Source organism: Dermacentor andersoni, chromosome 3 (assembly GCF_023375885.2).
Source record: "Dermacentor andersoni chromosome 3, qqDerAnde1_hic_scaffold, whole genome shotgun sequence".
Classification (NCBI taxonomy): Eukaryota; Metazoa; Arthropoda; class Arachnida; order Ixodida; family Ixodidae; genus Dermacentor; species Dermacentor andersoni.
In genome coordinates, this window is record NC_092816.1 from 1,046,359 (window position 1) to 1,070,372 (window position 24,014).

Here is a 24,014-nt window from a genome sequence, read left to right on the forward strand (position 1 = left end):
CAATAGCGACAGCATCTGACAGTGTCAGCATCTGCCTCAGCGGAGTTCAGTGCACAGCGAATGTGTCAAACATTTTCGGCCTGCCATAGTAAGATATTCAAGAAATAATGATGGCTCACAATGTCAGATTATGGTGTTTACTCGATTCTAATGCGTGCTTTTTTTCCCCGAGAAAATTGGACCGAAAATTGCCTGCCCTGTGCCATAGAATAAAAAACCAAAACCACGTTCGCATGCTCTGCCGCATAACACGGCTATATTGCGGCAAAGCCGACTTTTGGAAACTGGGCACTATTGTGCAACACATAATACTTGCCCATGTTTCTTGCTAAAAATTGAGTGCACGTTATACTTATACTTTGTTTAGGAGCTTTAATGTCATATTTACATTAGTTTTTTACTTTTGACACATAGAAACTGGGTGCACGTTTGTTTCGGGGGCATGTTGGAACCTGGCAAATACTGCCAAATGAATCAGCTGGCATTTTTTCTGCGTCTTGTTTAATTCTTACCACCAGATATTTCATCAATTTTATCAGACCCATAAGGGTTGAATTAACAGACGTCGGCTCTCCTCGGACGTAAAAATGAGTAGACGGGAACTGTAAACTTTTGTGTGTTCTATGGTAGAATAAACTGCTTACTATGTTTTCATGCCACATTATTGGCTATAAGAATTAAATCTTGCTACCGGGCAAGAAGAAAAGGAACATGAATTCCAGGGGGGAAAAAGAGAAGAAAAAATAAAAAAACGTGCCCATCTCGCTTCCACCTCTCTGACAACAGGGCGGAAGGGCGACGGGCACACGAGGCCAGCGATGCAATGCAATAAAGGGTTGCCATGCAGGGAGCATGGCCTAAGGGCGGGCGTGGCGATGTGGCTTGCTTTCTCCCCCCCCCCTCGCCCCCCCAAGGATTTTTTGTTTGCTTTCAGTGCGCACACCCATTAGCCAGATTTAATTGTTACATGGCAGCATTGTTCACTCACCATAAAAACTCTTACAAATTCTTCCCATAGCGTTATTTTACCATAGGAACACATACAAAAGTTGATGGTGCATTGTTACATCCAATATATTGTTGAAACTGGTATGATTACAAGTGGGCTTGACTAGCATTTGTGTAAGAACAATGTAACTAGTTACCACTTGCATAGTGTATACAGAAACTACCATACTTCCCATGTAAGGGCCACAACCCCGACGTGCAAAGTGGCCCGCATCAGCATTTTCAAAGACTGACCTGGTGATTGCAGCTCCGCTCATCAACAAAAAGAGGCATGCTCCTTCTGTGCATTCATCAACACCCCATCACCTGAGATGTCTGCATTGCATGTGCAGAGTATGTTCACTGCATGTGCCGTTTTAAATGCGATTAGCATCCTTTGCCTGCTTCTGCCATCTTGAGCTTATCTGCTACCTACCTAACCGACCTTACCTACCCTACCTGTGATGCCCCCTCAGGCATAATCTTCGTTGGCCCGCCAAGCTTGGTGGCCTGCCAGGCTCAGTAGGCAACAATGGTCACCACACCATAATAAACACAGACGAGCACAGCTGCTCGGGATGAGTCGTCGTTTGTCACCACCACGCTGCGTAGCATTTATCTAACGGAGGGTGCCTTGAGCCCACCCTTGTTCACGAACCCAGGCGGATCGTGACACTGGCGACGAGGATGGGATACGCGTACTCTGGCAACGAGTACCCACGGATCGTCCTATGCCGCTGTGAGAGGCGATACACCGATCCCCGTTGCTGCCATGCCGTTGTACGGAAGGCTCGAGCTGTTCGAGGGAGACGGGTCCGCTTGGCCAGTTTACGAGGAACAAGTCCACGTGTTTTTCCGGGCAAATGACACACCCGAGCCTAAACAGCGGGACATTTTTCTGGCCAGCTGCGGGACCTGCGTCTTCAGTCTCCTGCTCGACCTTCTCAAGTCAGGTACGCCGCATGTTAAGACGCTGGGTGAGCTGCTCGCCATACTGTGCTCGCATTTCAACCCAGCACCGTCCAAACTAATAGAGCGTTTCCGCTTCAACAACCGGAGCTGCCAAGAAGGAGAGACCCTCGGGCAGTTCGTTGCTGCGCTACGAGGATTAGCGAATACCTGTGTCTTCGGGGACCAGCTGGACTCGCTGCTCTGGAACCGTTTCATCTGCGCCATCAACAACCCCGCTATGCAGACGCGACCTCCTGGAGCTTCCCGACCCCTCGCTGGACGGCACCATAAAGGCAGCACTGGCAATGGAAGTGGCCGCCAAGGACACCGGCAAAATTGCCCATGCGACTGGCTCATCGTTGGCGAAAGCGGCAGTCAACAAATTGAGGACAAAGGGCAGTAACTGCTGTCGCTGTGGTGGTGCCCACTCTACCTCAAAGTGCCAGTTCTTCCAAGCACAATGCTTCGCGTGCAGGAAAACTGGGCACCTGGCACGTGTATGCCGAAGGGGGAGGACGAACAGCAAACAGCAGCAGCAGCCTGGTTCAAGCCCAGGTGCCACACAATCCCGCGGCCAGGGTAGCCGTCGCAAGGGTATGCGGCAGGGGCGTGCGGCAGCAGGCTCAATCAAGTTCTTCCGCGGCCAGGCTCCACGTTGTGGCCGAGTACCCGCCGATTTTCGAAATGTGGCACACAGGCCTTGTGCCATCGTCTGTGGCGCCGTACATGCTGACAGTCGAAATCTGCGGGCACCCCATTTCCATGGAGCTGGACAAAGGGGCCAGCGTGTCAGTAATGGCCGGGAAACTTTCCAAGCGTACTTTCGCCGGCGTGTCCGTCGAGGCTTCGGGCGTGATGCTGCGCAGCTACTCCGGGCAGCTCTCCGAGGTCCAGGGTCAGGCACAGGTAAGCGTTCGCTTTGGCGACAGGGAGGCAACCCTTCCCTTTACTTAAGGAAGATGTTGTCGCCAACGCTGCTGGGCCGAAACTGGATTCATGAAATGGACGTTCGTCTGCCAGAGTACCAAGAAGTCGGCCTGCATGTGGTGAGAGGCGTCCCCAGCCTCCTGACCAAGTTCAAGTCCCTGTTCCAGCCAGGGGTGGGCCCATTCGCCGGCACGACGACTGTCATCTACGTACCTGAGGGAGCCCGGCCACGTTTTTTCAAGCCTCGCCCACTGCCGTTCGCCCTGAAGGACGGGGTGACCCAGGAGCTGCAAGGGTTACAGCGAGAGGGCATCCTGGTGCCTGTCAAGACATCTGAATGGGCCGCTCCCATCGTACCAGTCCTCAAGCGAGATGGCAGTGTCAGGATATGCGAGGATTTCAAGGTTACCATCAATCCCGTCGCTACCGTCCAGAAGTACCCGCTGCCCCGCATTGAAGGCCTGACAATGCAGTTTCCGTGCAGGCATCACCTCGAGTGGTACGCTGGGCCTTGAGGCTGGCAGCTTACAGTTACTAGCTGGTTTACCATCCAGGAAAGGACCTGGGACCTGCTGATGCCCTGAGCCGCCTGCCCCTGCCAGAGGTACAGTCGCGGACAGAATAAAATGGACCACGGGATCTCCGAAAACGTTCAATTCCCGAGCAGCCTGTAGCAGTAACCAGTAAAACTGCCGACGACAACGTTGTTAGCATATTCTAGTTGAGATCCAAAATGCAAATACCAGATTGTGTTGTGAGGTTGCGGAGATATTCAGCTTTTTCTTAGATTTCATGGTCCGTAATATTCTGTCCGTGACTGTACCTGATGCTGTTCCAGAATATGCTGAAGTGTTCATGCTGGAGCACGCGTACCCGTAGGTGCTCTCCAGATCCGCGGCATCTCAAGCAACCAGCCGGGACTCAGTCCTGTTTCAGGTGGTCAAGGCAGTGTTCTGTGGGAAGGAATTGGTTCAGCAGGCCTATTGCCACAAGGCCGCAGAGCTGAGCTTGCAGCAGGGCTGCTTACTGTGGGGTTCCAGGGTGATGATCTCACAAAGTATCTGGTACAGGGTCCTGCAGTTGCTGCACGCGGGTCATCCTGGCGTGGAAAACACCAAGATGGTGGCCCGGTCGCATGTTTGGTGGCCTCGCCTGTACCAGGACATCGCCCACATGGTGCAGAGCTGCCAAATCTGCCAGGAGCATCAGCAGGCCTCATGTTATGTGGAAATCACCCCCTGGCTGTTCCCACAGAGACCCTGGTCCCGCCTGCATGTGGATTTTGGGGGTCACAGGTCTACGACAGGTCTTCGCCGCCGAGGGGTTGCCGGATGTCATCGTGTCCGACAATGGTCCTGCTTTCGCCAGCACAGAGTACCTGGCCTGGCTGACGAAGAATGTAATTTGCCAGATGGTGGTTCCGCTGTACCACCCTGCTTCGAATGGTGCAGCCGAGCGGGTGGTGCGAACCATCAAGGACAAGCTCAAGAAGAGCCAGACTGGGAATTTCCGGATGCAGATGTCCGGATACTGTTCCAGTACCGGACCACACCCCACGATGTAACTGGCCATGCCCCCTGTGAGCTCCTGCTGGGTCGGATGGTCAAGACACCCTTGGACGTCTTGCATCCGGACCTCCGATCCACAGTGCTCCTGAAGCAGCTGAAGCAGAAGCTGGCTGCTGATCGAGGGTACCGTCCCGGGCCTTTGCCGGAGTTGCGAGCTCCAGTTTTCACCAGGAACTTTCGTCCTGGCCCACCCTGGTCCACCAGACAGGTGGTGTCTCCTGCCAGCACCTCATCGCTGCTCGTCTGCATGCCAGATGGGGCCATGTGGCACAGACACGCCGACCATGTTAGGCCTCACCTCGGGACCTGGCCAGCACCCTCGACTGCCACTTCAGAGTTCCAGCTAGCAGGAGCACTAGTGGCAGCACCAGTCGCTTCCAGCGGAGCACCGCCCACCTCGGAAGTGGCAAGCATTGCCAGTGGTGCGGCACCTATTGGGCAGGTGTCAAGTTCGGCACCACTTACAAGGCAGACCACTGCGGACCCTCCGGATGGAGTGAGGCTGTCTCAGGTAGCACCCGGCATTGCCACACCCGCCCATCAACACCTGTGCCCAGGCGGAGTACTCGACGGCGGAGGCCGCCGGACCGTTACTTGCTTGGGTAGCAGGCACTGTCAACCTGGCTGGAACGGAGGCAGAGCCTCGTACATTGAACTTGGAAGTTTTTTGTTGTCGACAAACAAACTGGGGATAAGGGGGTGTAACAAGCATGTGACGCCCCCTCGGGCATATTTTCGTTGGCCCGCCAGGCTCGGTAGGCAACAATAGTCACCACACTGCAATAAACACTGACGAGTACAGCTGCTTGGGGTCAGTCATCGTTCGTCACCACCACGCTGGGGAGCGTCCAACAGAGGGTGCCTCGAGCCCTCCCTTGTTCACGAACCCGGGCGGATTGTGACACTATGTTACCTACCTACCTACCTACCTACCTACCTACCTACCTACCTACCTACCTACCTACCTACCTACCCACCCACCCACCCACAGCTCCACAGAAGGTGATGATGATTGATCTATGCTGAAAATGAAGGCACATCTGGCAGCCTGTTTGTCAATGTTGAACTAAGAAATCTACACCCAAATGTGGCCCTTACGTGAGAATCCATACTAGTCACGAGGACACAGCAAAAAGTAAACGAAACAAAATGTCTGCAGTTCCACTCTCGCCTTCTGGAGCAAAGGTGGTGAAGAAACAATAAGGCAGGTGCCCCACCCTACTGCATTGTTCACGCAAAGGCCTCCCAGTAGTGACAAGAGTACTTACGCTGGCTCAGCCTCCTATGGGTAAGCGACCAAGACATCAAGACAGAAGGGCGGCACATTTTAATTAGAGGCTTGACAAAAAGGGGCATGCACAATTTTTCAGAGACCCTCGCCAGCATAAAGAGTGCGATTACCTGGTGATCATCCTGAATGCCAGAAGGTAGAAAGAAGCAATAGCTGGTGATTCAATAGGCACAGCTAAGCTATGCACTGGGACAACAATAGTTCAACAAACCATTTGGTGTGAACAAGCCATTGATGAATGAAAACATGCAGTCAATCCAAGTTTATGCAGTTTCTTAAAGCCTTATGCAAGATAAACAGCTACAACTAATTACAAAGTTCACCTGACATAACAGGGCAAATGGAATCCTACAGTATAGGTGGCTTCTGAACATGTCAGCATAGGGGTGCAAGAGGCAAACAATGTGTGAGGCTCACTTTTCCATCAATGTGACGGTCCTTGCGAGACTTGCGAGACTTTGAACTGCTGCCCTCTTTGACCGATTTGCGGTGAATTCTTTTTACAGACGACTTCTTCTTGCGGTCTTGCCTACTTCGCTCTGGGCTGCAAGGACAACAAAGACGACGAGCTCTAGTTGTAGGCAGGGCCACTCACACGCACAGAGTCAACAACATGGCTTGAAACAGGAATGCTTTCTGAGGAAACAGGCACACCACCTAGACTGTGCTGGCATAGTAGGAATGTAACAGCGAAATTTTAGGCGGGGCCTTAAACTATGTTGTGCAGAACTGACCCCAACCTTATCAGGACCAGCTTGCAAAGAATGTAAATAGGTCACAGCATGCTTATGCGTGGCCTGCTCCATCTAGTGTACAGCTAATCATGCGAGAGCTCCCTCACTCAACAAGGGACTGCAAGTTGTGTGTGCATGTGTGCAATGTGTCAAGCAAGAAGAACAAAACGAGCCAGTCACACATACCCTCTGCTTCAAACAAAACCTGCAATTACAAAAGAAGGGAGGGGGGGGTGACTCACACGTATGACAAGTACAAGCATGTTTTCCAACATGCTCCGCTTGCAGTACAGCAATGCCAAGACATCTCTGAAGTGGTGCAAGACATCATTGTGCTTAAGGCATCAAATGGCGCAAGTAGGCAGCGCACCTACACTGCAGAAGACAGCTGCTCTCAAGCTGCACCATTTTGTTCCCCACTCTTGTAGTAGACCTTACCCACATAGCACAAAACTGACATAATTTCTGGGAATAACTAACAACACGAATTTTTAACAAAATAATAATCGTTAGGCGATGTTAGATAGTACAACGCTAAAGGAATCAACTTCAATAACGCAATTTTTCACGGCAATCCACCTCTTCTATAAGTGGGCATGCACTGCTTAATGAGAATTGTGGCATGAAACACATGGTGTGTGTTCCAAGAGTGTACTTCATGTTATGACCTCGTGACAGCCATTACACATCATGCATTGAGCAGGACAAGTCAGCTAAGTACATCACTCAAGTGTACTTCGCGACACTGAGGCTTTTCATTTTCCTTCTATTTCAGTTTGCATTTCAGTTTGTCTCCAGATTACATTCCTTGTAATATTTGGCTTCAAGCATTGGTATTTTGAATTCAAGTGTAAAGTTTCTAGTTGACTTTTTTCTCTGTCACGTATGTACACTCCTATTTTTATTTCTGTAAATTTTTTTCTTCCTGAATTGTTCTGCATACACATATGCAAGCATGTGCACACATTTCAGATGTAACAGATTTTTCAGAAAATAGCAGACTTTATAGTGCAATGTGACCTACTCACAAAGATTAATTAGAGAGGAGGACATCAGTTTCTCGGACAAAGGCTCTAAGTTGATCTTGCCTCGTGTTGCAGCTCCCAATTGGACTAGAGGTTTGACAGTGTCACTTGCCACGATAGATACAATTTAGATATCATTCGGTTCTATGGTCATTATTTTGTCCATAAGAAGAATCCAAGGGCCCCTAAAAGCACTGCTTATGAGCTACGAATGCAAGAGCATTAATGTCCAATTGTACATCACTGAGTAGTCCTTCGAGTTATCAACTCCTTGCGGGCAAGCAAGCGCATTGCGACGCTAGGCCAATGCTTCCTACATAGCGCAAGGCTGGTGCACTTCGATCCGTGACGTCACGCTACTTTGTGCAACTGCCACAGAAGCTAATAGGGATGATCCCGAGTAAGTCACGGTGATTTTGACGTCACCACTTTCGTCAAGCCAGGCTTGGCAATGAAAATTTCGGTAAAGAAGCATGATGTCATAAAGCAGAGTGCACAGGCCTGCTATCTAGAAGGCATTGGTGTTGTCCAGTGGATAACACACTTAGCTTCTGAACATGGTGTTGTAAGTTCGAAACTCACTACTACTAACATTCTCCTTTCGAATTTATTTGGTTCTTGGTTATAGATCAATTTGCTTATAGTGATTACCGAGGCGAAGTTAGAATGCAGATGAGAGCTTGCACGAACAAGGAATGCACGGATAGCATGGGTTTCCGAGAGTGAGGGTGACGTGGCATTGCAGCGATGCCCTCTCCCCTTAACACTACCTGGTGCACCCGCAGGTGGCCTTTTCGCCTGCTCTGCTCTATTGAGGCGCTCATACGACGTGGCACAGCAGCCAACGAAAATTTAGGTGCCATTTTGCTGCTACAGGCGCCAGCTTTCCTACTCAATGGGCCATTTGATGTTTTCACATCCAAAAAGATCTTTGCAGCTGGTGTTTTCATTGTTAGTAATGGAGCAGCAGCGATGCACTCAGACTGACCGGCACGGTGAGGAGCTGGCCACAACAGCAGAGACATAACTGGGACTCATTCTCTTGCCATCCTTTTGCCTTCATGCAACAACAAGCTCACTTAGTTGCGTTACTGAATCATCTTGTGGGAAATGGTAGCCAGCGCTCTGAAAATGGTGGATGGCAAGGCACTGTTCAAGTGCCATTACCCACTCTTCCATTTCCCAACATACAGAGGGTTTAGCGACACCTACTTGTTTTATTTGCCTGTTGCCTCGATGATAGGCACGCAGTGTGGCACAAAACTTGGCACCCATTCTGTAACTCTAATGGTCCAGTGGTCATCTAACCTACGTGTTACAAGGCCTGCCAAACTCCATTCTTTTCTCTTAATGTCAAATAGGATATCGGCTATCCCCGTTTGCTCTCTTATTTACAGCGCTCTCTCCCCATCTTAACGTTACACCTAATATTCTTTGTTTCATCATTCTTCGCGCAGTCCTCAACTTGTTCTCGGCCTTCTTCGTCAACCTCCAAGTTTCTGCCCCATATGTTAGCATCGGTAGAATGCATTGATTTTACACCTTTCTTTTCAATGATAGTGGTAAGCTTTCAGTCAGGATTTGACAATGTCTGCCGTATGCACACCAACCCATTTTTATTCTGTAAATTTTGTTCTCATGATCAGGGTCTCCTGAGAGTAATTGACCTAGGTAAACATACTCCTTCACCGACTCTAGAGGTTGACTGGCGATCCTGAACTCTTGTTCTATTCTCTATTATTCCATTATCCATTCCATTACCTTTGTTTTCTGCATATTAATCTTCAACCCCACTCTTACACTCTATCTGTTAAGGTCCTCAATCATTTGTTGTAACTTGTCCCCAGAGTTGCTGAACAGGACAATGTCGTCTGCAAACCGAAGGTTGCCGAGATATTCGCCGTTGATCCTCACTCCTAAGTCTTCCCAGTTTAATAGCTTGAATACTTCTTCCAAGCATGCAGTGAACAGCATTGAAGAGATTGTCTCTCCTTGCCTGACTCCTTTCTTTATAGGTATCCTTCTACTTTTCCTGTGGAGAATCAAAGCAGCTGTGGAATCTTTGTAGATATTTCTGAAGATATTCATGTAAGCCTCCTATATTCCTTGATTCCGTAATGCCTCTATGACTGCTGGTATCTCTACTGATTCAAATGACTTTTCATAATCTATGAAAGCCATACAGAGAGGTTGATTGCACTCTGTAGATTTCTTGATTACCTGACTGATGACATGAATGTGATTGATGGCTGAGTATCCCTTGCCGAAGCCAGCCTGTTCTCTTGGTTGACTGAAGTCAAGTGTTGCTTTTATTCTATTGGAAATTATCTTGGTAAATATTTTATACAATACTGGAAGTAAGTTAGTGGGCCTGTAATTTTTAAATTCTTTAACGTCTCCCTTTCTGTTGGCATTCTTCCAGTTCTCTGGAAGTCGCGAGACATGTTGTATAAAGGGCCGCAAGTTTTTCATGCATATCTCCCCCATATTTCATTAAATCGGTTGTTATTCCGTTTTCCCCTTCCGCTTTTCTCCGGTTCATGTCTTGTAAGGCCCTCCTAACTTCATTGTTAGCTATAGAAGAGGCCTCTGTATCCTGTTTATCACTACTTCGAATGGAGGTAGCGTGGCTGCTCTGGGTACTGTACGGAATTATGGAATTCTTCCGGTGTTTACTATATCTTCAAGATTGCAGATGATATTAGCCTCCTTATCTTTCATTACATACATCTTGGTTTGTCCGATGACAGGTTTCCTTCTCACTGATTTCAGGCTCCGTCCATTTTTTTACTGCTTCCTTAGTCTTTCTCATATTATAATTTCGAATATCCCTTATTTTCTTCTTGTTTATCAGTTTCGACAGTTCTGCGAATTTTATTTGATCCCTTGAGTTGGACACTTTCATTCCTTGTCGTTTCTTTATGAGGTCCTTCATCACTTTGGAGAGCTTACCTACTGGCTATCTTGGCGCCTTAACTCCCACTTCAATTGCTGCTTCTGAAGCCAGCCATTACGGTTTCATTCATTACCTCTATGTCATTTTCATCTCCCTGTTCTAAGGCTGCATATTTGTTTCCAAGAAGAGCCTGTATTGGTGTGCTTTTACCTTTACTGCGTCTGGGTTGGCCTGTTTCTTCTTGACTAGTTTTAGTCTTTCTCTCTTCATATTGACCTAAATCTTAGACCTTACTAACCTATGATCACTGCACTTTACCCTACCTAACATTTCTAAATCCTGCACTATGTTGGGATCGGCAGATAGTACGTAATCTATTTCATTCATTGTTTCACAATTAGGGTTTTTTCATGTCCACTTTCTGTTGCTACGCTTCCTGAAGAAGGTGTTCATTACTCGGAGCTTATTCCTTTCTGCGGATTCTACCAGCATCTCTCCTCTAGCATTCCTAGAATCAACGCCATAATTGCCAATTGCTTGTTCACCAGCCTGCTTTTTCCCCACTTTTGCACTGAAATCGCCCATGACTACAGTACAGTGAGTTTGCACTTTTCTTATCGCTAATTCAATATTTTCATAAAACTTCTATTTCTTCATCATCGTGAGTGGAGGTTGCAGCATAGGCTTGTACCACCTTTATTCTATACAGTGAAACCTCGTTAAACTGTAGTTGGCCGGAGCTCGGAAAAAGTACGTACTAAACGGTAGTACTGCTTAACTGAAATACCATGAGATCGCCTACTTACCTGTCAAAAGCGGAAAAGAGAGTGTGATGAAAGGGGAAGAAACATGCAGTATTTCTTTACTTCACACGACGAAAGTGTTATTTTCGTTTGATGCCACAGCGGCCTAGCAGCGATGACAGCGGCCTCAAACCTACTGAAGCTGCGAGCCAGCTTTTCAACCAGCCCCCTCTTCTCGGCATTGCAGATTCCTCGTTAGTGTTGCATATTCTCCGTGCACGGGAGCAGTAGCGTTGCAAGTCGTGGAGAACCTTTTCATTGCGGGGTGCTGTTCTCGTCGCGACGATTGCATTCGTGAGGCTGATGTAACGCGCAGCTTCTGTCACTGTCGGGCCTGAATCGCCTGTGCTGTCATTTCCATGTCTCCTTATCACTGTCGCTAGGTGACACTTCGGCAAAACAGAGGCAACAATGGCGAAAAGTCGAACCTCGCAGCCGACACCTCTTTGCAGTTGCAGCAGCGCTGACTTCTTCGTGTCATGTTTGACAGCATGAACGCTGTCTAATCTTTCTTTTATGCTGAGCACCCGGCATCTTTTTTATCCGAGCCTTGGCATGATGCAAGTCCTCGCTTACACGACATCACAACGCTCTCTAGGACAGCGCTGGAATGATGATGATGATGATGTGGCTTCACGCGCAAACGCACAGGGCACTTGGAGGCCGTTGTTCATATCTCTGAGGCTTGTTGTTCTGCCAGGCCGCCTGATGGAGACGAAGCACCGCTGTGTTTGCACGACGAAAAGTTGAAACACTACGTGTTAACCAATACGTATGCAATAAGCTGGTACGGTTTATGTGGGTAAAAAACACATTATGTTCACTGGCCACTGAGTCGGGGATTTGACTTTACTACTTTTAAAATGTAACTGCTGTTTAAGCGGGTATGGTTTAACGACGTTTTACTGTACCTCCTATTTAGCTTTATTACGACCACTGCTACGCTCTCATTAATGCTGTAGAATTCATCAATGTTGCTCGCTATGTCCTTGCAAATTAGGAGTCCTACCCTGTATTGCTTCTTATCTGGGAGTCCTCTGTAGCAGAGGACATGATAATTATTCAGCACTGTATGAGCCTAAAACAGTTCTTGTAACCTCACTAAGGCCAATAAAATCCCAATCAATGCCTCATAGTTCCTCAATAGGAACTGCTAACCTAGTTTCACTCGAGAGGGTTCGTGTCTTGAAGGGTGCCAGGTTCAGTTTGTGTTACGCGCTTGGTATTTCAAGATAAAAAACTGAATTCGCCTCCGACTACACTTCTTGAACGCACCTCCCCGAGCGATTAATTTTACTGATTCTCGATAGCCATGCTTTGCCATACTGCTGATGCCAGAAGTGATGTAGCCAGTGCATATTTAATATCACCCACCACAAGTGGGGCAGACGAAGGTAGATTCATAGCTTTTTCTTGACACACCAGGCAATTAACAGTGCCAAGTGTTAAACTAAACAATAATACAGTAAAACCTCCTTAAACCGTACCCGCTTGAACAGTAGTCTCATTTCAAAAATAGTAAAGCCAAATCCCCGACTCAGTGGCCCCTGAAGATAATGCGTTTTGTATCCGCATAAACCGTACCAGCTTATTGTGTACGTATCGGTTAACACATAGTGTTTCCACTTTTTGTCGCGCAAACATGGCAGTGCGTTGTCTCCATCGTGCGGCCCGGCAGAACAACAAGCATCAGAGATCAGCACAACGGCCTCAAAGCGCCCTGTGCGTTTGCGCATGAAGCCCCATCAACATCAACATCATTTCGGCGCCGTGCCAGAGAGTGTTGCGGTGTCGTGCAAGCGAGAACTCGCGTCATGCCGAAACTCGGTTAAAGAAGACGCCGGGTGCTCAGCATAGACGAAAAATTAGACATCGTTCATGCTATCGAACGTTACAGAAAAAGTCTGCGCTGGCACACGACATGGGTCTGCTGTTGACTACAGTGACTGGCATTTTGAATGCGAAGAAATTGCTTGGCAGGGCTGCTGGGACCGCGAAGAGATGTCGGCTACGAGTTTCAACTTTTCGCCATCGTTGCCTCTGTTGTTACCAAAGTGTCGCCTGGCGACAGTGATACGGACGACACGGAAAGCGACAGCACGGGCGATTCAGGCCCGACAGTGGTAGAAGCTGCGAGTTACATCAGCCTCATGAACGCAGTCATCGCGAGGAGAACAGCACCCGCAAAGAAAAGGTGCCCCGCGACTTCTGCAACGCTACTGCACCTGTTCACAGAGAATATGCAACACCAATGAGCGAGTGTTTGCTGAGAAGAGGGGGCTGGCTGAAAAGCTGGCTCACAGCTTCAGCAAGTTTGAGGCCGCTGCCGTAGCTGCTAGGCCACCGTGGCATCAAACGAAAATAACACGTTTGTCGCGCGAAGTAAATAAATACTGCATGTTTTTTCCCCTTTCATCGCACTCTCTCCGAGTTCCATTTTCGACAGGTAAGTGGGCGATCTCATGCTATTTCGGTTAAGCAGTATTACCGTTTAGTACATACTTTTTCTAAGCTCCGGCCAACTACGGTTTAACGAGGTTTCACTGTAATTAATGAGATCCGGCGAAACCGCAAGTCTGTGTATAAAAATCTGCATTGTTCTGTGCTTTTTTTGTGTGTGTTCACGAATATAAATAACTTCTTCCTTAGTTTCCGACGTTTTATTGTTTACTTTGATTCTTCTGTGGCAGGGTGGGGGAGTTAAGTGACAGCCTGACTATGGCTTATCAGGTCTGCAGGTGCAGGAGGAAAGTTCACGTAAGGAATAAAAATTGACATCCACCTGTCCTGTAGCTCCATAAACCCATACGAGTTCCCCAGAAAGAAAGCTTCCTAGTTGAAAAAAAAAAAATGTCTTGGTTGAGAATCTGAATACGGGGCCAAGGCAAATTCGGGGCTGTTGGTCTACCATCCGAGCTACCTGGGAGGCTAGCAGATCACAGAGCGAGGACGAATTGATCAACAACTTGAAGGACTGAGACACTTAATATGGCGTATGAGTTCTGCGGAAGCCCACAAAGTGGAAGAAAGTTCATAAAAGGGATAAAAATTAACATACACCCATGTTGTAGCATGAAGGTACAAAAAAAACCCATACAGGTTCTTTCAGACAAAAAGCTTTGCAGAAAGCTTTTGTTTTTTCTGATAAATAGGGCACGGGCTGGCTTCCTTTGTAGCTTTGTGCTACAAGACAAGATGTGAATTTTTTTTCTTTAGTACCATCAGCTTGCGGATAACTAGTCCAGCTAAGAAATGATGCAGCTTCAACCCTGGCACCATCATTTCATCTCCTCGTGGCCAGCCTCAGAATCCTCGAATTAACGGAAACCGTCGATCCGACCTAGGTGTTCCCACACTTCACTTAAGGAGACTGAAATGCTAATGTGGTTTCAGATTTGGCATTGCGCATGTGCACATATCTTGTGTAGATTTTTATTCTCTACATGTTCATCCTACACCAAGTAACAGGTGCAAATTGTGGCAGTGTGTATTGGCAAAGGCTAGAGAGAAAATTTTTTTTTTTATATGTCCAACTTCCAGAAAGCTTTATGTTTCAGCAACTTTATACCTCATACCTTGGGCATTAGGATACATCTTTAGCTGCTGGGACAGTGGTCCAAATACAAGACCTGGCATCTTGTTCTATGTGGGTAACTAGTGATTACTAAAGCTGTAAAACTTGTAATAATTGTAAAAAGAGGGTGGGTCCTGGAGCTTAAATGCATTACCTTTGCATAAAATATGGCATTTCACTCGTACATATAACAACACACAATCTGTAACCAGAAATATAGAATGGCATGTCGATTCAAACTAAGCAGCAACTGTTTGATCTAGATAACAATAATAATAAAAAAGAAGAAATCTTGAAAAACCTGTGATTTTGTGAACGAAATCTGGCATGAACTGAAGTGAATTTTAGCACAAAGCCAAACAGTTATGAGGTAGTATATTCCCACAATATCACACTCAAGACCCAGAAAATAAATAAGAAAATGAATGCTTATTATTAACAAGGGTTCAAGCTAAGAGCAGTACAGCTTTAGTGAGGTTGCTCTACCACTACAAATGAAACTCATCATAACAAAGTTGCATTCAAAACGAAAATAGCTTCACTGTATTCATCATAAGCATGTATTCGTTACCTGTAGATATTGCCAAAAATATTTTTAGATTTACTTTGTTATATCCAGTATTTCGTTTTATTCATGCTTATTACAGTATCGAGGTTAAACTGTACCCCATGACTTCTTTGAAGAGTTTACAAAATGGTTTTGCATTCAAGATAGCTTAAGAACATGATATTCCTTATTTTGTGATTGAAATTTAAGGTTCCAAAGGGCTACATAAGCAACGAACCATCATACTGTGTGGGTGAAGCAGTGTACTGAATAGGAAAAGCGGAGAAGAGAAAGTCGTACTTCATATTTATGTACCCACACACCCTCGGGCATTAAAATAAGCAGCATATCTAACACAGTGTGCTCTAATCAGTGCGACCCTGTTACATTAATGTTTATTACTGTTAACAAAAATAATTTATTCTAGCGCTCTTCCAAAAACGTGATGTAAGGTCATCGTAATGTTCACCTTGGTTAATTTATGTATACATTTTTTTTGTTTAGTTGAAATGCGTGCTCGCTCGTCTTCTCTGGGGTTCTTTCTGTGTTTGTGGATTTATTACCCTGTAATGTTGTGCTGTTGGCTTGACCCCGAGTCGCTTCCGGAGAACGTTGCAAAGCCTACTTTGGGAAAGCATTGTCAGGATGTGGTTCAGCATAAATCGGAATGGCAAGGGGTCTCGCACACTGGTTCTTGCGAGCATGATAAATAGCGTAGCGTGCCGCTAGTACCATCTTGAGAAGGCAGTTTTTGGGTAGTGTTTGGGTCAGGGGCAAGGCGGTTCGGGTGGTTCGAGTGCCTGCCCCTGCCTTCCCCTCCCATGCCAAGAAAATCACCGGCAAAAGAAGCTCCATGTCATCTATAAAGTACAATATTATTTATTTGTTTTGCACATTCCTTGCTGCGGATATTGCACTTGTCTCGCTCAAGGCAGACGCCTGTACTATTCCAAAGTGCAAGCACGTGTGCATGACAAGATCCGGAAAGTGCGACAGTGTGGCATCCCCCCGAGAAGAAGGCTGCATTTCTCCATGTGCGTAGCTGGTACAGCCACAGAAAGAAGGGCATAAGAAGGAAGAGACGTGCTCCCATTGTAAGGCGCCACTTGTCTAGGCGGAGCATGCGCTTACAGGACCTGATGCGCTGTGGCCTCCGCAACAGAGAGAGAGAGAGAAAAAAAAAGAAAGTCCTCCAGGCGTTCTTTTTTTTCTCAGGCACCGCCTCAGGTTTTACGAACACATGCACTGCAGCATTCACTTTCTGCGCCTTGTCATCTGCTAGTCTACTGTTCTGACTGCCATAGAGAATACACGGAAATCTAATCCCCAGATTTTGGAACATTAGTTCGTAGTACAGAGGCATTGTTAATATAAAGATCGTTATTCTGAAAAGGTTGGTATTCTAAAGTTCATTGTACTGAAATACTCTTATATTGAAACTATAAGCAGTCAGCTGGGGATTTCTGAGACGTTCTTTAATGTGGGGTCCATAGTAATGAGGTTTCACTGTGTTTCCCTGGTCATCTGATACTTATGATAAGAAAGGACTGTAGTGTCACTTAAAAGCGGTAAGCACCCACATTTAAAAAAATGCCCTTTAATGTGACAATAAATGTCCCCCTCCCCCCGTGATCTTTTGCATTCCAAAAGCCTTGTGTCACATCAACCCATTTGGCTGATGTATACTTTTCCACATGATGAGGGCAAACAGTACACATCCAAAAAAAAAAAAAAAAAAAAAAAATTAAGAATCATTGTTAAGGTTTCGGCTCCCACACGGGATTCTTGTTCACAGCCATGTTGTGATCAAGGTATCTGGGGGCGACAAAATGTTAATGATTTGAAATCCTTGTTTGGTTTGTGTCTTGACCCCTTCTTTTAAAAATGTATCATCACAACCAGACGGGCTTTCACCACACGCTCGACTTCATAAATATGAAGTATTTGTTCTGGAATAAACAAGTTGTGAGTGCAGCAAGTGTTGTGTTTCCTTGTGTTCTCTCAGCTTTGTCCTGTTCACCCACACAGCACGATGCTTTGTCACCAATCTGCCCAACTTTCCGCATTACTGAAGCAAGGAGCACTCTACCACATCATCTTCTGCTATACTGCTAAAAAAAAAAAGAAAGAAGAAATTATAACCTCTCTTTTCTACAAACTGTGAGTATGTTAAGACAAAAAGGCTTAGCACCTCTGATTTATGTCTCTTTATTTATCACTGTCTTCAGAAATAGTCACCTTCCCAAATATTTGTCCTTCTCTTTTACCTCCTTTCCCACATTTAACCTCTATACTTGGCCAATGCGCTATAGTGGGCGAATAGTGTAGACAATAAAGCTACCAAGCATGTCAGTTTGGTATTAACCAGTCAATGGTGAGGTAAATTATCGTTATGTCAATGTGCTCACTCAAAACGTAAAACGAGCTCAATCTGTTTAGATCGTAACTGCCTTTACATGGTTGTAGTAGGGCATCACAAATGGGTTAGTTTATTTTGCTTCTATTCTACAAAGGAATGGCTAGGCGAATATATATATTATTGAAATTTGCATAATCCTCTAATAACTTGAAATGAACTAACGGTACTGTATGGTGATTTACACTGGGTTAAGGAGTTCCAAAATCGGAATCAGGCTATACAATTGAACCCATTTATAACAAATTCGATAGTTTCACGAAGAGTGGTCGTCATATCAGTAGTTTACTATACAGGGTGTCCTACGTAACTTTAGTCAAACATCAAAAATATGCAAATTCCATGTAGCTGGGCAGTTTGCCCTCGCTTGGCGACACTCATCATTTTTTGCATACCGCCTAATTACATTCTAAAATATTAAAATTAGACGAAAAATATCAATAAGAAAATTGTAGAGCAACATGAAAAACTTCTGATGCAGCTTTCTGTTGTTCAATATGTGCTACATAAAAGTGCTTGTTCCTAGCATGAAAGAAGCCCATGAATACATGCAAAATTGCCACATGAATGGCTGCTCAAGGCACTTTGCATGTATTCGCGGGCCTTCCCGCTCGGAAAAACACTTTTATGTAGTGTGTGTTGAGAAACAGAAAGCTGTACCAGGAGTTTTTCATATTGCTCTACAATTTTCTCATTGACGCTTTTCATCTACAGTTAGCCCTTTCGCTGTTGGACCTTTCTGGCCGTGACGCACCCCCAGTGTCGGCTTGGTTTCAGGGAACGAGCATAACAGGGAATGAACATAGCAACTTATTTTTGATTATGATTGGTATACAAATAACATAGTCAATGCAATATGCACATTTCAGTGTTTGGCTGCTGTTGTTAGTAAACATCATTATCAGCAGCAGCAGCAGCAGCAGCAGCAGCAGCAGCAGCAGCAGCAGCAGCAGCAGCAGCAGCAGCAGCAGCAGCAGCAGCAGCAGCAGCAGACTATAACATCCATTCAATATCCGAATCTGACGATGCGGAACTAATCTCTTCCTCGCATGAGACGCTGTCTGAGTCCAAATCCGAGCTCGGCTCGTATTCTGAGTCGGAAGAGCCACCGCTCCAATGAGCAGACGAAGGTCCCGCGCGCCACAGTTATCCGAAAGTAACCGCACGCAAGAAGGATGCGCTTTCAGTCGGCGGCACAACGGAGAGAAATGGGACGTTGTGTGATCAAGAAGACAGAGGGAGATGGAAAAAGGCTAAAACAAAGTTCGAAGGGCTTTACGTTTACTGCTGCAAGTCAGAAGCGAGGGTGCGGCAAGAGAGCGAAAGCAGCAATCGAGTCACCCTTTTCGGAGACGAAACGGCGCGTGCACCTGAACTTGACGCGCCGTAGCAGACACACCAACAGAAGAAAAATAAAAACCTTCAAACCAGCGGAGATGGCAGAACAACCCTTGAACCCATAACCACACGCGTGCGACGCATGATCCAGCGAACGCGGAGCCACCGCGCCACTCAGCAAAGAGAAAGGGGGGAGCGGCAATCGCGCCGTACTCTTCAATACATGTACTGACACAGGTCGGGGCGAAAATACAAACTTGTAGGAAGAGTCAACAGATGGTGTGGCCCGTTTAGGAGCGCCAGCTTTACGCTCAGGCACGAAATTTTGAACGCACGATAGAGAAGTACCGGTACGTCAGTGACACTGTGGGGGGGAAGCGCGATGACATACCGGTACGTCCGTGACAGCGAAAGGGTTAAACCTCAACATAACAAACTTCAATATAACGAAATTCTTGACATAACGAAGTATTTAACCTTTCCTAACTTCTTGTCCATAGAACACCATGTAATTAGAACCTCAATATAACAAAGTGTGTTTGTATGCAATTTCAATATAACGAAATTTGACTTCTGCAGCAAAAAGAATGCCGACACAATAAATAGAAACTTTTGCAGACGCAGATGGTCAAATTATTGAATTACAAGTGGCTACTTGCATACGTACCTCTCAAATTGCGTGCGGTGCGACGAGAGCGACCGGCGAAGTGAAGCTGCATCACGTTCTGTATAAGTCCGAGTGCGATAAGGTCCTATCGTGCCCCGTGCACTTTGTGCTTTAGGTGCGAGTGAAAGTATGTGAGGGTGAGAAAAAAAAGATGGTGGCTTCACACACGAGTGCTGCCTCCCTGCGCGAGCGATGGGAAAGTGAGGGGGAAGGGAGCGAGCTCAACGCGATGAATACGCACAAAGGGCGGGGTGGGTAAGTTGGCGCGCGTTGTGATTTCTGGCACGCGTCCCGGCCATGGCTGCGCATGGCTATAAGTGCAACTGGGCGCACGCACATGCAGCTGCGCACCCTGCTTTATAGGTAACCTGTCGCATGTGCAAAGAGTGGGCGTGCCGGGACGGCGTGGCATCATGTAAGCTGTCTTCACCCGCATTTAGCATTGAAGGTTGCATAATCTCGAGTTTTGATGACCCACTGAGCGAGAGCCAGACAATGCATTTGCTCCCCGCTGCCGGCGCTTTTCATGATAGTGTCGGCCCAGTGTGGGCGATGCTATCAGCCACGGGGGTGGAGTGCACACGAAGGCGTGGCTGGCTTCGCTTAATTCGTACCGTACAGCCTAGGTGAACATATCGTCAACATACGTGGCATGAAACTATGATTCGATGCAGAGTCCCAAATTCATCAAAATGAATTGTTTTCTTATTCAAATTGCAGTTTTTGACTGCCCGATAATTCACAAAATTCTGTGGCCTCCTTCCGTGTAAGAAAAACTGATTGGCGACTGTATTTATTTGCATAAAGGGTCAAATTTCAATACAACAAAATTTCGATGTAACGAAGTAAATTGCAGATTTTACCTACTTCGTCATATCGAGGTTTAACTGTATATTATTTGAAAAGTTTATTTATTATTCAAGAATAATTATGTAATTAGGCAGATGCAAAAAAATAATCTGAGTACCTCCAAGCAATGGCAAACAACATTACCTTAGTTTTGTCCAGCTGCGTGGCATTTGCATATTTTTAAAATTTGGCTAAAGTTACGTGGAACACCCTGCATATGGACTTGCCCTTAATGCAACCCTGAAATGGTTCGAACAAATTTTGTAGACACGTAGGGTACAGCTAAAGTTAATAATTCGCACCACAATTTGTGTGAAGCGGCTCATATTAAGAGAGCTACAGACGATTACACGTTACCCTCCTCCATAGCCATGCATTTTCTCCTCAACTGGTCTGCCGAGTGGTCGGGTTAAGCTCTGCCTTCAATGGCTCTGCGTCATGATGGCATACTTCCGGTTGTCTAGGAGCGAGTGCACGAAGCCCCTCCAACCTCTCCGCTAGCTGCTTGGCAGTCGACCCCAAACGAGAGCTATCAAAGCAATGTGCGTTGCAAGCACTCTGTCGCAGCGGCAAACATGTCTGGTACTCCGGTAATCACAGGCGAGCTGGATGTTTCGATGAATGGGTGGAGGCATAAACTCAAGCTGATGAAAGAACTTACTTGCAGACGTACGTCAGGGGCCTGATCGGTCTGCACGGTCCAGCCACCTGGTGGCACAGAGCTTAACCAGCCAAAGAAAGAGCTAATATTGCTCTAAAAAACATTTTAAACTTTTACAAAAGCAACGATTACGCTCCTGCAAGAAATGTACACCAGCGGCAAAGAATACACTTCGCTACTGCTACTGTGTTTAGCTGAGCTTTGTGCCACCAGGTGGCTGCACCGTGCAGACCATTCACATTTGCGCATCTGCTCATCCCGTAAAACGGCATGGACAAATGATTTGCCAGGCCCAGTCCCCTTGCGCTTGCGTTTACTCAAATATGGACTCGCGAGACGATATTGCGGTAGTAATCCTCCGGCGTAAAGTGACGGCTGCAAATGCAAAAATCGTGGCGCCAATCGGATAGCGACAGTCCGATGCGCTGCAGCCACTCTGCTCGTCTGCTGCATTGCAGAGGTACGCGATGTGGCAGCTTGACATGTGCCAGTCGCTACGTTTGCAGCCCACAATGCAACAAAGGCCAATCATGGTGCTCGCAAGAAGATTGAGACTGACATTGACCGCAGAGCTCTGGTCAACAAGGAGCCCGTTTTAACACAAGCAGACGACACTTGCTGTGTGCCAGAAGTGCGTAAGTGTAGCGAGAAATTGCCCTTGTGCATTCTCTTTCTGTTATTATTTTTATACAAAAAAATTAACTAACATTCCAACTATTACGAACAACATTTGTTCACCGTAAAGTTGGAAAAATTATAGATGATGCGCCCTGGGCAGCTAATCGGATAGCTCGCCCTGCTAGCGTCATTAGGGCATGTACATCGTTGCGATCAGCAGCAATGTACACTTTTAAAACCTTATACTAAATTACACACTTTATGTAGAGCACTTAGATGCGTCAATTATAGATCAGAAGGACCTACTCTAATGACTCGGTATGTTTGTACAACATTGTCAAAATCGTTTCAGGGTCCCAATAAGAATGCCCAAAGATTAACCGCACTGAAGCTGGCACCAGCAATTACAATTCGGCAGCCCTTTGGTCCAAAAACCAGATTTTTAGTGGCATTTTTGTTCCCGGTACGCTCCCGCACCTAGGTGCAAACTTCCATTAGAAATGCCCATCTAAGAATGAAATGCGGCAGCGTATGTCTCTTTCGAAACTGCAAGTGCAGATGCCATTTTTCTTCGAGAGCTTGCGATATATGTACAAGCAGGACACCACTGTATTTTGCACATGAGCGCGAATCGTTCTAGTTGGCTGGAAGCGTAAATTTCAGAAACTACTGTGGTATGCCATTATTTTGTGAAGATCTTGGACATTATGAGGTCCGTTTTATTTGCCTGCACTGCTGTAAACCAGTTCACCGCACTCCACGAGAAGCTCAGAAGTTGTGCAGCTCGATTTCTGTGGTGCAGGCATAGCGTAAAACTCTAAACGAATGTCAAGGTGCAGACACAGTACAGGCGTTAAGTTATGTCCGACAAATGTGATCGGAATGCGTATGTTTGAGAGGTCCTGAACTGCAGGTATGATCAGCTACTGGAGTGTAAATGCACACAACACTTGCTAAGACACATCATTTTAAAAAAATTACAGGGTTTTACGTGTCAAAACCTTTTCCTGATTATGAGGCATGCCGTAGTGGGGGACTCCGGAAATTTGGACCAACTGTGGTTCTTTAACGCGCACCGAAATCTAAGTATAGGGGCATTCTTGCATTTCACCCCCATCAAAATGTGGCTGCCGTGACTGGGATTCGATCGCGCGTCATCGTGCTTAGCAGCCCAACACCATAGCATTAAGCAACCACGGCGGGTGCAGACACATCAGACATGCATAAGCAAGGTTTTAACAGTGCTCGTGCCCGTCTGCTGCGTTGTCTGCTACGCTGCTGCTTCACACCTGAAAGCCTGCACCAAGTCGGTACCGACAGTGGAGTAGGTGCAGCAAAATAATGAACTCACCCTTCACCTTTCCTGCACCTTTCGAAACGAATGGCAGGGTGCAGCACCTCGCAAACTGGTTCAGGCGGTACAGGCGAATCGAATGTACCTATGGTCTCGGCATTACGACTGTGCGTCAGCCACACAACAGCCGTAAAATTATGTTATCTGTGTCGCTTCGGGCGGAAAAAAAATTCGGTGTTCACAAGGTAAAACGCCACCGCATAAATCAAGTGCTGCTGAATCGTTATCTGATGAAAGCGTAGTAACTGCTGATTTTTTGCAACATTCATGGTAGAATGTATAAGCGCGACTGGATGAGGACGTAGAAAGAAACTGATACACAGAAGCGCTGTGTCTGTGTATCTGTTTCTTTCTACGTCCTCGTCCAGTTGCGCTTACACACTCTACCATAGATTCTAACCAACTAGCCCGCCAACGTGTTTGCAACATTCTGTGGTGGCAGCGCGTGGTGCAGCGTACCGTATTTACACGATTGTTAGTTGACCCCCCTCCCCATATTGCGTGTGACAGGGGAAAAAAAAAAAAGAAGAGCATACCAGAAGGCGCATTCGATAGACTACTCATCTTCACTTGTGCCATCGTCCTCACTAGTGCTGCCATCGTCATCGCTGCTACAGTCCTACAGTGCGTCGTCGTCAAGCGAAATTCTACATTTGGCAAATGACCGCACCACGACATCTCGTGGAACAGCAGCCCAACAGAATGCACCCAACCACACGCAGCCGTCATGGAGGCTCGCGGTCTTCTGCCGCCAGCCATTTGTACTCAGAGTGGAGCAGGTCCTTAAAAGGTGAAGACTGGGCTTGTT

General features: G+C 46.6%; 1 protein-coding gene across 15 annotated transcripts in view; it reads right to left on the reverse strand.

The window, feature by feature from the left end:
* Srrm234 (Serine-arginine repetitive matrix 2/3/4) overlaps nucleotides 1–24,014 on the reverse strand; it is a 285,071-nt gene that overhangs the window by 96,751 nt on the left and 164,306 nt on the right. For all 15 annotated transcript variants that reach the window (XM_055065695.2, XM_055065691.2, XM_055065690.2 and 12 more), the window contains one exon: nucleotides 6,142–6,268. In XM_055065695.2, coding sequence (XP_054921670.1) covers nucleotides 6,142–6,268 — 127 coding nt within the window. The remainder of the gene's footprint in view (nucleotides 1–6,141; nucleotides 6,269–24,014) is intronic.